Source organism: Dendrobates tinctorius, unplaced genomic scaffold (genome assembly GCF_039654945.1).
Source record: "Dendrobates tinctorius isolate UK_male_01 unplaced genomic scaffold, ASM3965494v1 ptg000393l, whole genome shotgun sequence".
NCBI lineage: Eukaryota > Metazoa > Chordata > Amphibia > Anura > Dendrobatidae > Dendrobates > Dendrobates tinctorius.
The window spans coordinates 948,110-961,697 of record NW_027362059.1 but is presented as its reverse complement, the minus strand read 5'-3'; the positions used below and the strand labels follow the sequence as shown (position 1 = coordinate 961,697).

General features: G+C 48.0%; 1 protein-coding gene across 7 annotated transcripts in view; it reads left to right on the top strand.

The window, feature by feature from the left end:
- Positions 1 to 13,588, top strand: part of CUL9 (cullin 9) — a 244,072-nt gene that overhangs the window by 155,056 nt on the left and 75,428 nt on the right. For all 7 annotated transcript variants that reach the window (XM_073563508.1, XM_073563509.1, XM_073563511.1 and 4 more), the window contains 3 exons: positions 10,668 to 10,832; positions 10,901 to 11,064; positions 11,135 to 11,228. In XM_073563508.1, coding sequence (XP_073419609.1) covers positions 10,668 to 10,832; positions 10,901 to 11,064; positions 11,135 to 11,228 — 423 coding nt within the window. The remainder of the gene's footprint in view (positions 1 to 10,667; positions 10,833 to 10,900; positions 11,065 to 11,134; positions 11,229 to 13,588) is intronic.

Here is a 13,588-nt window from a genome sequence, read left to right as displayed (position 1 = left end):
TGCAGATAGCGGCCTCAGTTCCTCTCAACAGGGAATCCCCCATGACCACCACTCTCCGTTTCTTCTTCACAACATTTTTCTTTCTCCATCCAGGAGGACTCTGAAGGCGTACAAGGTTGCTGTTTGTTGGCAAAGTCTTATCCTGATGTATTTCTTCATCGTTTTCCTGCGTGAGAGGCTGGTACTGGTTCCTGAGCAGTATGGGTGCTGACTGCCTCCTGATCCTCCTGCTTCTCTGGGTCACATGTCTCCATTCCTCTGTTTCTTCAGGTGCACTTCGAATTTCTTCTCTTTCTGTAACATGAAGAGATAATTCTGCTCTGTCCAAGAACTCTTCACCTTCCTTAATGATCTTCAACGTAGCTAACCTCTCTTCGAGATTTTGCAACTTTTCCTCCAACAGGGACACAAGCTTGCATTTGTGGCATGTGAAGTTTGGCTTTTCCACTGGTAAATCTGTGAACATGTAGCAAGAAATGCAGCTCACCAAATGGCTCCTGGTCTCTTCCATCTTGAGATTTCTTAAAAACGATGAAAGATCAGCCAAATTTCGCACGGCCTCTTTTCAGCTGCAACGGCCAAAACCCAGTGATCGTTGAGCTCGCGGAGACTCTTCACTTATCCCAGAAGGCACTGGGAATATGCAAATGATCTCCTCAAGACTCTTCCCCTGGTTTTTTATATAGTGTCCCCCGATGATGATTCCCTACATGTAGGTGAATATACTGTATATATAGTGTAACGGGGTCTACCAAGCTGGGGTACCTCTTTCAGTACCACCCCGTGTTTTCGGAGGTCCGCTCTGCGTTGGCTGGAGTCTGAATGAATGACGCTGGCTGGAATTCCTTGGTTACATGGGCGCATATAAAAGATCACTGCTTCTCCACGTATTTCCAGTCTGACAACACTTTACTCACAGGACACAGAATATATCAAACAGATACAGAGGGCAGGCCAATAGAAAAGCGGCAGGCCAGACATGCATTACGAAAGCCACAGGTGGCCAGAGCCTGCCAATGTTTACTGTGGGAATTACAAAGGTGGGGGGAGGGCGGACAAAAGGAGAATATCGTGTCCCCTCTGACCAGGGGCGCAGCCTGTGAACTGATGCATTAGGGACATGCATCTCACATAGAACCTATTATACATACATATAACTGCACAACATATTCTGGGTGCTGAGTGGTTCTGTAACACGGCTCCCCTTTTCAGCGACGCGATCGGCATACACTGTCTGATCCTCAACGGATCGGTTTGGGGATGACCGAAGTTTATGGGGTTGGTACAAGTTCCGTTTGTCGACTTAGTCCATCGGCGTTACCATTTTGTTTGCCGGGTCTGTGGTGGATGGTGAAGTCCAGAGGTTGTAGGGCTAAACTCCACCGCTGCAATCTGGCGTTGTCTCCGGAGACCCGATTAAGCCAGACAAGGGGATTATGGTCCGTTAGGAGGGAAAACTGTCGTCCATACAAATATGGTTGCAACTTCTTGAGTGCCCATACTACCGCCAGGCACTCCTTCTCGATGGCCACATAGCTTACTTCACGGGGCAGTAGTTTCCGACTCAGGTAAGCTATCGGGTGTTCTTGGCTGTCCGGCCCGACTTGGCTCAGTACTGCCCCCAATCCAAACATAGAAGCGTCTGTGTGAACAAGGAAACGTTTAGTTGGATGGGGTGCGGCCAATACAGGGGTATTGGTGAGGGCGTCCTTTAGTTGGCGGAATGCTTCCTCACACTCGGAGGTCCAGGTTACCTGGCGGGGTTGGTTCTTACGGGTCAGATCAGTGAGGGGCTTGGCTACGCTGCTGTAACTGGGAACGAATTTCCTGTAATACCCCGCTGTCCCTAGAAACGCCATGACCTGGGTTTTAGTGCGTGGGATGGGCCATTTGGCTATGGCCTCAATCTTGGCTGGTTCTGGTCGCTGTTTCCCACTTCCCACCCAATGCCCTAAATACTGAACCTCTGCTTTGCCCACGTGACACTTGTTAGGGTTCAGGGTGATTCCGGCCTGGTGGATCCTGTCCAATACTGTCTCTAGGTGATTTAGATGCTCTTCCCATGTCGCACTGTAGATGGCTTGTCGTCCAGGTAGGCACAAGCATAGTCCTGGAGACCATCCAAAAGCCGGTCAGCCAGCCTTTGGAAGGTCGCCGGGGCATTCTTCATCCCGAATGGCATAACTCGAAAATGGAATAAGCCGAACGGGGTGACAAATGCCGACTTGGGAATAGCGTCAGGACTAAGGGGAATCTGCCAGTAGCCTTTGCATAGATCGATGGTGGTCAAATACTTTGCCTCCGCCAGCCGGTCTAACAACTCATCCACACGCGGCATGGGGTATGCATCCGTCACTGTTTTCCCATTGAGCTTACGATAGTCTACACAAAACCGTGTAGTCCCATCCTTCTTGGGCACTAACACTACGGGGGATGCCCAGGGACTATCTGACTCTTCAATGACCCCTAAACGCAGCATCTCTTGTCGCTTCCCCCTCTCGTACAGACTCAGGGATGCGGAAGGGGTTTTGTCGCAGGGGGGTCTGATCCTGGGTCTCAACCTTGTGTTGTGCCAGGCGAGTGTACCCCGGTCTCTCTGAAAACATCCTCTGTCGCAGCCTCAACAACGCCTCCACCTGCTGTCTCTCCTGGGGGCCTAGGTCTTCACCCAAGTGTACCTGGTCCCATGTTTTAGACTGAGTCCTTTCCCCTAAGACATCCGGCAAGGGAAGTCCGGCTAAATCCTCTGCCTCAGGTGCACAGATGGCCACTACCTCTTCAGGGCGCTCCCGGTAGGGCTTCAGCATATTCACGTGGAACATGCGGATAACCCTTGGGTCGTCACAATCGGCGACATTATAGGTTGTGTCGGCTATTTTCCCCATTACCTGGTAGGGCCCCTGCCATGACGCTTGAAACTTATTCTGCTTAGTGGGCTCTAACACCAGGACCTTCTGTCCTATTTCCAAAGTGCGCTCTCTGGCCCTCCGATCGTACCATATGCGCTGGCGCCGCTGCATGTTCTCACGTACAGCCTGAGTCGGATCCTGCAGGTGGTCCCAGAATTCCAGCACATAGGGTACAATAGGTACCCCTTATGAGGCCCTCCCCTTCCCAATGTTCCAGCACTAAGTCTAGGGGTCCCCTTACCCGTCTCCCGTATACCAGCTCGAACGGGGAGAACCCTGTGGATTCTTGGGGCACCTCCCAATAGGCAAACAGGAGGTGTGGCAAGAATTTCTCTCAGTCCCTGTAGGTCCTGGTAAAAGTCCCAATGAGCTGTTTTAATGTCCCGTTAAAGCGTTCACACAACCCATTGGTTTGCGGGTGGTACGGGGCGCTTCTAATGGACTTTACGCCGCACAACTTCCACAGTTGGTTGGTCACCTCTGCTGTAAACTGGGTACCCTGGTCCGAGATAATCTCCCGGGGAAATCCAACCCGTGAGAAAACCTGGAGCAGGGCGGCCGCCACCGTCTCTGCCAGTATGTTAGGTAACGCAACCGCCTCTGGATACCGTGTGGCATAATCTACCACGGTCAATATATACTTTTTCCCGGACGGACTGGGTTTGGCTAACGGCCCTATCAAATCGACCGCTACTCGGCTAAATGGTTTCTCCACAATGGGGAGGGGGCATAATTTGGCCTTGCATCGATCCCCCCTCTTGCCAATGCGCTGACAACTGTCACAGGTCTGGCAGTACTGACGAACATCATAGGTTACCCCCCGCCAAAAGAAGTTTTGTGTCAGACGATGTCTGGCGCGACTGACGCCGAAGTGCCCAGCCAAGGGTATATCATGAGAGATTCGCAGTAGCTCCTGCCTATACTTCTTGAGAACTACCAGCTGTTGTTTTATAGTGGGACTCGTCCCTGTGTGGTGCTGCTCTGTGATTCGGTAGAGGAGTCCCTGCTTCCATACAAACTGTTTCCCTTCCAGTACTCCTCTCCCCTCCTGTGCCTTCCCACGATATCCCTCTAATGAAGGATCCTCAAGTAACTCCCTCTTAAATTCATCTGGGGTGGTCCAAGAAATTTTTGGCTATGGGAATACGTGCAGGGCTGGGATGTCTTACCTGGGCCTCCTCTGAGTGTGATTCCGCCTCCGCAGCTCGAGCTTGTCTCCAGGTAGTCACAGGATAGGTCTCAGCCAGAGGGGCCACCGAGAATGCAGACAACATGGGCCCCAAGTCATTTCCCAGCAAGACGTCTGCAGGCAAATCCTCCATCAAGCCGACCTCAACAAGGCCATCCCCGACTCCCCAGTTCAGGTGAATCCTGGCAGTGGGTAGTCGATGTATAGCTCCCCCTGCTACACGGACTGCCACTGTCCGGTCCGTCTTCTTAGTCCCGGACGAGATGAGGCTTCACAAGGGTCAAAGTTGCCCCGGAATCTCTTAGTCCCTGCATACGTTTCTTATTAACCCACACGACCTGTCGATGCTGTTGTCGATTATCTGCCCGGGCTGCCTGCACGGGGTCTACTTCATGCAGCACTTCCTCCATCTCTTCCACCCCTTGGTTAGTCGTAGCCCCCAATGCAGGGTCAGCTTCGCCTTGGTAGCAGTGTACAGCAGCCCGGCTGAAGGTAGCTGTTCCCACCTTTGGCCACTGGGTATGCTGAGTCCGTTTGGGGCATTGTCTTTGCAGGTGGCCCAGTTGAAGGCAGGTGTGGCATCGCGCCCCAGGGGGATTGTGGTAGGCCGGGTTTCTAGCTGGTCCCCCTACAATCTTCGGTGGTTTGGGGCCCTCCAGGTCCATGAGCGGGCCCCTAGTGACCACCTTTGATCCGGAGAACTGCGGCCTCCTGGCATCATGATGTTCATCGGCCAGACGAGCGGCTTCCTCAAGAGTCGTTGGCCGCCTGTCCCGAAGCCATATTTGTGGCTCGGGGTTTAGTCCATTAAAGAATCGTTCTAACAGGAAGAGCAGGAGGACGTCCTAATTAGTGGTTGCTTGGCTCCCTTGTACCCACTGTAGCAGTGACCGCCGTAATTTATAGGTCCATTCAGCGTGGGTATCGGTTACGCGTTTTATAAGTTCGCGGAACTTTTGGCGATAGGCCTCTGGTGTCGGCGCATACCGGGCCAAGATCACTTCTTTGATCCGCTCATAGTCCATACAGTCCTCATCAGGTACCGTGCGATAGGCGTCCGCTGCCTGGCCTGTCAGCTTGCTGGCCAGAATCTGAACCCGTTCCTCCGGCTTCACTTGATGAAGGGCACACTGCCGCTCAAAGTCCTGCAGAAAGCCATCAATGTCTTCCTCTGCCTCCCCCAACTGTCGGAAGGCATTATACTGGATCTTTTTATGGCTTACTGTTGAAGGTACCAGGTCGAAGGCCAGACCTCCCTCTGCTCGCTGACTCTCCTCTCTCCGCTCTGCCATCTCCATCTTGGCTAGCTCTATCCTGGTCCGCTCGGCCATCTTTTCCTTCAGATCAGTACGCACATCAGCCATCACCTCTCGTATGATCTCTACCGCAGGGTTTGGGCCATATAACGCCAGTCTGTTCTTTACCTCCCTCTGGAATTCGGTCTCCTCCACGTTCACATTGGGGGGCGCTGCACTGTCGTGTTCCCTGATGGCTGCTATCAAATCCGTTTTTGTTTTGTTGCTGGCGATCAACCCTCGGGCTTCCACCAGATCTTTTAATGTAGTCCTCTTTAACTTCTGGTAGTTATTTTCCATTCATTCCTTTCCTCCTGTAGAAGGGGTATCAAATGCCGCTGTCTGCCACCAGTGTAACGGGGTCTACCAAGCTGTGGTACCTCTTTCAGTACCACCCCGTGTTTTCGGAGGTCCGCTCTGCGTTGGCTGGAGTCTGAATGAATGACGCTGGCTGGAATCCCTGGGTTACATGGGCGCATATAAAAGATCACTGCTTCTCCACGTATTTCCAGTCTGACAACACTTTACTCACAGGACACAGAATATATCACACAGATACAGAGGGCAGGCCAATAGAAAAGCGGCAGGCCAGACATGCATTACAAAAGCCGCAGGTGGCCGGAGCCTGCCGATGTTTACTGTGGAAATTACAAAGGTGGGGGGAGGGCGGACAAAAGGGGAATGCTGATGCATTAGGGACATGCATCTCACATAGAACCTATTATCCATACATATAAATGCACAACATATTCTGGGTGCTAAGTGGTTCTGTAACACGTAACAAAAATCAAACGCCTCATCTGATGAGGATGAATATACGGCAGCAGCAGCACTGGCAGGCAGGACTGTGGAGTCAGTGAGCCAAACCTCTGACTCCGACTCCAACTTTGACTCCTCAGTTTCCATGACACCGATTCCAACTCCGATTCCCTCATACCAGGGCTGTGGGGAGTCGGTAAGCCAAACCTCTGACTCCTCAATTTCCATGACTCCGACTCCACCAAAATGGGCTCCAACTTCCACGACTCCGACTCCACAGCCCTGCTGGCAGGACCCGAGTCCTTTTGCTCTTGGCCATCCTTTAGCCCACTCATCCTAACTGCTACCTCAGTCAGAGCTTCTTTTCCTTTAGTAAGCTGTTGATCTTCCAGCAATATACGATGACTCGGGTCCACATAAACAGCTGCCAGAAAAATGTTATTTTCCAATAGCAGTGTCTCTCTCTGTTTTATTGAAGCAGTAATGCCATCTGCGATTAAACCTCCTCTTTGGGTCAAGGAAAACAACAAGTTCTTCCACTCCTCTATAAAAATGCCAGGAGTTATATCCTCAGCTTGTAACTTTTTAGTCACTGTAAGTGGGTGATGAAGCAATTCCTTCAATTCAGCCACCTGTGTCCATTGACCTTCATGTAGTGTTAGGGTACCATTACACTAGCGATGCACCAGCGATCCCGACAACAATATGTATCGTTGGTGCATCGCTAAGTGGTCGCTAGTGAGCTGCCACACAGGCAGATCTCACCAGCGACATCGCAGGGGTCGCTACTTACCTGTCAGACGCGGCGATCCTGACGTCCTCCCGCCCGCATCCACGCGTTGCTAGTCGGCGCCATGGGAAGCCCAGCAGGAAGCGCCCGACGAGAAATGATCCAGGACGTTCTCGTGCGACCAGCGATGAGCAGCGGGGGAGCCGGTCGGAGTTAAGTATCAGACATAGCTGCGTCACAAAATCGGTGACGTTACAGCGATATTGCTAGCGATATCGCTATGTGTAACGGGGGCTTTACCTGAGAGTCGGCCATATCTAAAAGGAAGGGTTTCAGCTCAAGCAATCGGTCAATCATTAAATAGGTGCTGCCCCACTGAGTGGCTTGATCCACAATTGCCCCTTTTCCAGCACGTCTCTTTAAGATGGAATCAATTTTAAGGGTTCTGACAGCAATTGCCAATTTCCTCACTTTGCTAATCAGATTTCCAGCATGTCCCTCTTGCAGACTATCTCTTATTACCAGCTGCAGCGTGTGCACAACACCGCGCATGTGATGAATAGGAAAGAGGTGTGAAGCAGCTTCAACAAGATCATCTAATTGTAAAGAACCACTTTGCTGTTCTTCTGTAGTAATATCTGTTGTTCCTCCATTATGGGAACAGGACTGTGGCCTTCCATCTCCAACATACTGAATGTGAAATGTTCTTCTAGCTGCTGTTCACCTTCATTACTCTCATTCATCAGTGTAATTGTACTTATCATGTCTGAAGCATTGTCCGTTACAATAGCAAGAACCTGTTCTCTTTTGTGAGTTCATAATCCTGCAGAACTTTTTCCACTAAGGCCTGGAGAAACTGGCTGCTGTGATGAGCTTTAGTATCTTTTACTGCCAGCATGTTGGTAACAATTTTTTGTTGTCACAAACATATCGAACATTGATAGCAAAATGGTTCACTCTGTGACGTGTGCAGACGTCCATTTTAAGAAACACAAAGCGTCTCATAGTAGTAACATAGTGACATAGTTTTGAAGGCTGAAGGAAGACCTTATGTCCATCTAGTTCAGCCTATTTTTAGTGCAGTTGTTCTGCATTGTTGATCCTGGGCAAGGCAAAAAACCCACAGAGTAGAAGCCAATTTTCTCCATAGGGAAAAAAATTCCTTCCCCCTAAGCTGGGTCAACCATCTACCTATAATATTATGTTATTTGTAACCTTCTATACTGTTACTCACAAGAAAAGCCTCCATTCCTTTCTTACATTCATTCAGGGAGTTGGCCATCACCACTTCCTCAGGAAGAGAATTCCAGAGCCTCACTGCTCTTACCGTGAAGAACCCTCTTCTATGCTGGTGCAGAAATTGTCTTTCCTCCAAACGAAGAGAATGCCCCCTTGTTCTTGTCACAGTCCTTGGCACAAGCAGTTCATTGGAGAGATCTCTGTATTGCCCTCTGATATACTTGTACATATATATTAGGTCTCCCCTAAGTCTTCTCTTTTCTAGAGTAAATAGACCTAATTTTGTTAACCTTTCTGGGTATTGTAGTGAACCAACTCCATTTATCATTTTAGTAGCCCGCCTTTGAACCCTTTCAAGTTCAGTAATGTCTTTCTTGAGCACCGGCGTCCAAAATTGCACACAATCCTCCAAGTGTGGTCTGACGAGTGATTTGTACAGAGGGAGAATTATGTTTTCATCTCTTGAGATTCTTTTTAAGATCTTCCTTTTGGTTAAGGGCTTCTTCAATCACTAATTTTCTAATACTTTCTCTTTCCAGAGAATTTGGCTTTCAGTACCATCTTTATGCTGATGACACACAACTGTACACATCATCCCCTGACCTTACCTCCGCTGTACTACAGAACGCCACTGACTGTCTGCAGTCTCCAACATCATGTCTGCTCTCTATCTGAAACTCAACCTCTCCAAAACTGAACTTCTTCTGCTCCCACCATCTACTAACCTCCCTAAATCTGACATTTCCCTCTCTGTGGGTGGCACCATAATAACACCCCGACAGCAGGCACGCTGTCTGGGTGTTATGTTCGACTCCGATCTCTCCTTCACCTCCCATATACAATCTCTTGCCCGCTCATGCCGCTTACACCTAAAGAACATCTCTAGAATCCGCCCTTTTCTCACCATGGAAACAACAAAAACTCTCACTGTCGCCCTGATCCACTCCCGCCTGGACTACTGTAATGCTCTATTAATTGGCCTCACTCGACTCTCCCCTCTCCAGTCTATCCTTAATGCAGCAGCCAGGGTTGTCCATCTGGCTAATCGTTACTCAGACGCGTCCGCTCTTCGCCAGTCGTTACACTGGCTGCCAATTCATTACAGGGTACAATTCAAAGTACTTGTTCTCACCCACAAAGCTCTCCACAGTGCGGCACCCCCTTACATCTCCTCCCTCATTTCTGTCTATCGGCCTAACCGACCGCTGCGCTCTGCAAATGACTTTCGACTAACCTCTGCCCTAATCCGTACCTCCCACTCCCGACTCCAAGACTTCTCCCGTGCTGCGCCAATCCTCTGGAATGCTCTACCCCAAGATATTAGGATCATCCACAATTTGCATAGTTTTAGGCGCTCGCTCAAAACGCATTTGTTCAGAGCGGCCTATCACATTCAGTAATCAAAGTCATGTTACGTTTGTGTGTGTGTAGCCCATTCACTATCTCCATCTAACCCCCACCCCCTGAAGATGGCTGGACCGTCATTGTAAATACATCATTGTAAATACAAACCTATGCTTTGTATCTCCCCCACCTCATTGTAGATTGTAAGCTCCACGAGCAGGGTCGTCTTATTTCGCTTTAATTATTGTATTGTTAACGTTGTTACTTATGACTGTTGTGTTTGAAACTGTTCAACTGTAAAGCGCTGCCGAATATGTTGGCGCTATATAAATAAAGATTATTATTATTATTAAATGCCAAGTTTGCAGCCATTTCTCCATTAAGAGCTGTAAAAGCTGGTCATGCAAATAATGATAATGGTACACCGTCCTTCACAACAAGCTCGATGAGCTGTCTGTTAAACACACCTGCTGTCATTGTTACAGTAACTTTGTCACTTACAAAATATCTTGTAGCTGATGTTTGAGACGCTCTTTCCTCCTTTGCTTGGTGGGAAGTGCTGGGCTCTTGTTTCTTGGTGCTGCTGTGATCTTTTTCAAGCACAGCTTTGTAAACTTCGGGGTGGCAGCGTTGTAAATTGTCTTTTTAGATTGGAAGCTCTTGAAGGAGCATTTTTACCACTGCCTGAGTATGCACTGATTTTGGCATTGCAGCATTTGTTTTCATCTGGGTCACTTATTCACTGACACACAAAATGTGTTTTATCTTGAGTCACTGAAATGCTCAAATACAGCTGACTTCATAAGATGCTTCTTAGACATTTTGTAATTATGTAAATTCGCTCTAAAAATAATTTTGTCTTGTAAAAAAAAAGGTATGTTGAAATTCTTGGAAGAATTGGGAATCATGCACTGTGTATATAGTGTCCCCCTGATGATGACTCTCTACATGTAGGTGTATATACTGTATATATGGTGCCCCCCTGATGATGATCCCCTACATATAAGTGTATATATATAGTGCCCCCCTGATGATGACACTCTACATGTAGGTGTATATATGTATTTTCCCCTCCTGATGACCCCCTACATGTAGGTGTATATACTGTATATATGTAGATGGTATGTATACATGTATATAGGTAATGTCCCCCGATGATGACCTCCGACATGCAGCTGTGTGTCTTGTGCCCTTTCCCGCAGTATGAGAAGGCTTTGCTGCGCAACTTTGTGGAGAGTTGCTCCAACCTGACGTGGTGCACGAACCCCCAAGGCTGTGACCGCATCCTGTGCAAGGAAGGTCTGGGAAGTGGAGCTGCTTGTGCCAAGTGCTCCTGGATGTCCTGCTTTAGGTGCAGCTTCCCTGAGGTGAGTCGTGCTCACAGCATTTTGTCGTTACAATGTTCGGTCAGGGTCTTACTGCTCGTCCCCCTCAGGCTCACCACCCGGCCAGCTGCAGCCACATGTCTCAGTGGATGGACGACGGAGGTTTCTACGAGGGGATGACTCTGGAGGCACAGAGCAAACACCTGACCAAGCTGATTTCCAAGCATTGCCCCAGCTGCCAGGCCCCCATTGAGAAGAATGAGGGCTGCCTTCAGTAAGTCTCCTGCCTGTGCCCCCTCTCACTCCCACACTTCCACGTCTCATCACGTGTTTTGACCCCACAGTATGACCTGTGCCAAGTGTAACCACGGCTTCTGCTGGCGCTGCCTGAAGCCCTGGAAGCCCACCCACAAGGACTACTACAATTGCTCCGCCATGGTGAGTGCTGCCCATGTCACATGGATGATGGCCTGAAGATTGTGTGGTCTGAGCCCTCCACTCAGCGTCCCATGAGCAGAGTGGAGATGGTGGTGGTGATAAAGGAGGATGAATGATGATATGGTGTTATTCATGGACAATGGTGCTATTGTTGGATGATGGTTATTGATGGGTGAGGATATGTCTTGATCATGATAATGATGATCTTCTTAATCAAGAAACTATAGTGAGACAGGTGTCAGCATCACCACCAGGAGAGATGGTCATCACAAGGACGTTACCCATCTCAGGCACAGGAGTTGCAGCATACACAGCCATTGTTCTGACTAGCATTTGAGCAAAACAAGTTTTCTCCCCTCTTTTGGGGTGCAGCACACGGTGGGCATGCTGGCAGATGAAATAGCATAGGTTTATTTAAGACCGCCTTTGATCCACCCGCGGGGCTTCTCGTCCCGTCACCCCATTGTTTGCTTCCTCCTCTTTTCCTATGGACACTTTTCGCCATTAGGGTTGTATTATTCAGACACTGAAGTACTTTGTCCATTCACCTACCCCGTGTTTGCTGATAGATTTCCTCAGTTGGCAGAATATATATATATAATTTTTTTTTTAAATTCCTTTATTAAACAAGAAAGAAAGGAAAACATACACATTTTGCATATGACCAAATCGGCATATACTCGGCTCATCATAATAATTGTGGAAACCAGTAAGTGTATACAATGAGTAATACAAATCCTAATACACATACTTGGTCAGACAGAACTCGAAATATTGCAGGACATCTAAAGTACCGCACCCTAAAATAGGACAGTAAAGCTACCTCACTGCCAGATTGTTAATATTCTGCTACTGCATAGTGTGAGCCAATGCAGACCTTACCACTGTCTCTGTCATATTGGAGCTAGGTCATTAACTACGCGATGATATAGTGAGGTGTGAGGAGTTCCATATAGCCCAAATTTTATTACATTTCCCTACGCAGCCTCTATTCTGGTACAATGTTCTCTCCTGGTATGCATGGCCCCCTCTTCCCTATCCTGGTATGCATGGCCCCCTCTTCCCTATCCTAGTATGAATCATAGAATCATAGCGTTGGAAGGGACCTCCTGAGCCATCTGGTCCAACCCCCTGCTCAAAGCAGGATTCACTAAATCATCCCAGTCAGATGTCTGTCCAGCCTCTGTTTGAAGACTTCCATTGAAGGAGAACTCACCACTTCTCGAGGCAGCTTGTTCCACTCATTGATCACTCTAACTGTCAAAAAGTTTTTTCTAATATCTAATCTGTCCCCTCCCATTCAGTTTCATCCCATTGCTTCTAGTCTTTCCTTGTGCAAATGAGAATAAAGTTGATCCTTCTACAATGTGACAGCCCTTTAGATATTTGTAGACAGCTATTAAGTCTCCTCTCAGTCTTCTCTTTTGCAAACTAAACATTCCCAAATCCTGCAACCTTTCCTCATAAGACAGGGTTTGCAGACCGGTCACCATTCTGGTCGCTCTTTTCTGAACTTGCTCCAGTTTGTTGATGTCTTTTTTAAAATGTGGTGCCCAAAACTGGACACAATATTCCAGATGAGGTCTGACCAAAGAGGAGTAGAGGGAAATAATGAGTTCACGTGATCTAGACTGTATGCTTCTGTTAATACATCCTAGAATTGCATTTGCCTTTTTTGCTGCTGCATCAAACTGTTGACTCATATTCAGTCTGTGATCTATTAGTATACCCAAGTCTTTTTCACATGTGCTGTCACTTAGCCCTATTCCTCCCATTCTGTATATGCTTTTTACATTTTTATTGCCCAGATGTAGTACTTTGCATTTTTCCCTGTTAAAAACCATTCTGTTAGTTGCTGCCCACTTCTCCAGTTTATTTATATCTTTTTGAATCCTCTCTCTCTCTTCTCTAGTATTAGCTATCCCTCCTAGCTTTGTGTCATCAGCAAATTTAATCAGTTTACCCTCAATTCCTTCATCTAAATCGTTGATAAAGATGTTGAACAATACAGGGCCCAGGACAGAGCCCTGTGGTACCCCACTTGAGACATTCTTCCAACTGGATGTGCAGCCATTTACGACCACTCTTTGGGTCTGATCACTAAGCCAGTTATGAATCCACCTAACAGTTGCCTTGTACATTCCATACTTAGTCATTTTTTCAATAAGGATTGTATGAGATACTTTGTCAAATGCTTTGCTGAAGTCAAGATATACTATATCTACAGCATTTCCTTGATCCACCCAATCAGTGATTCCATCATAGAAGTAAATTAAGTTAGTCTGACATGACTTATTAGTTAAAAACCCATGCTGACTCTGTTTAATCACTTCATTCTTATCCAGGTACTGACATACATG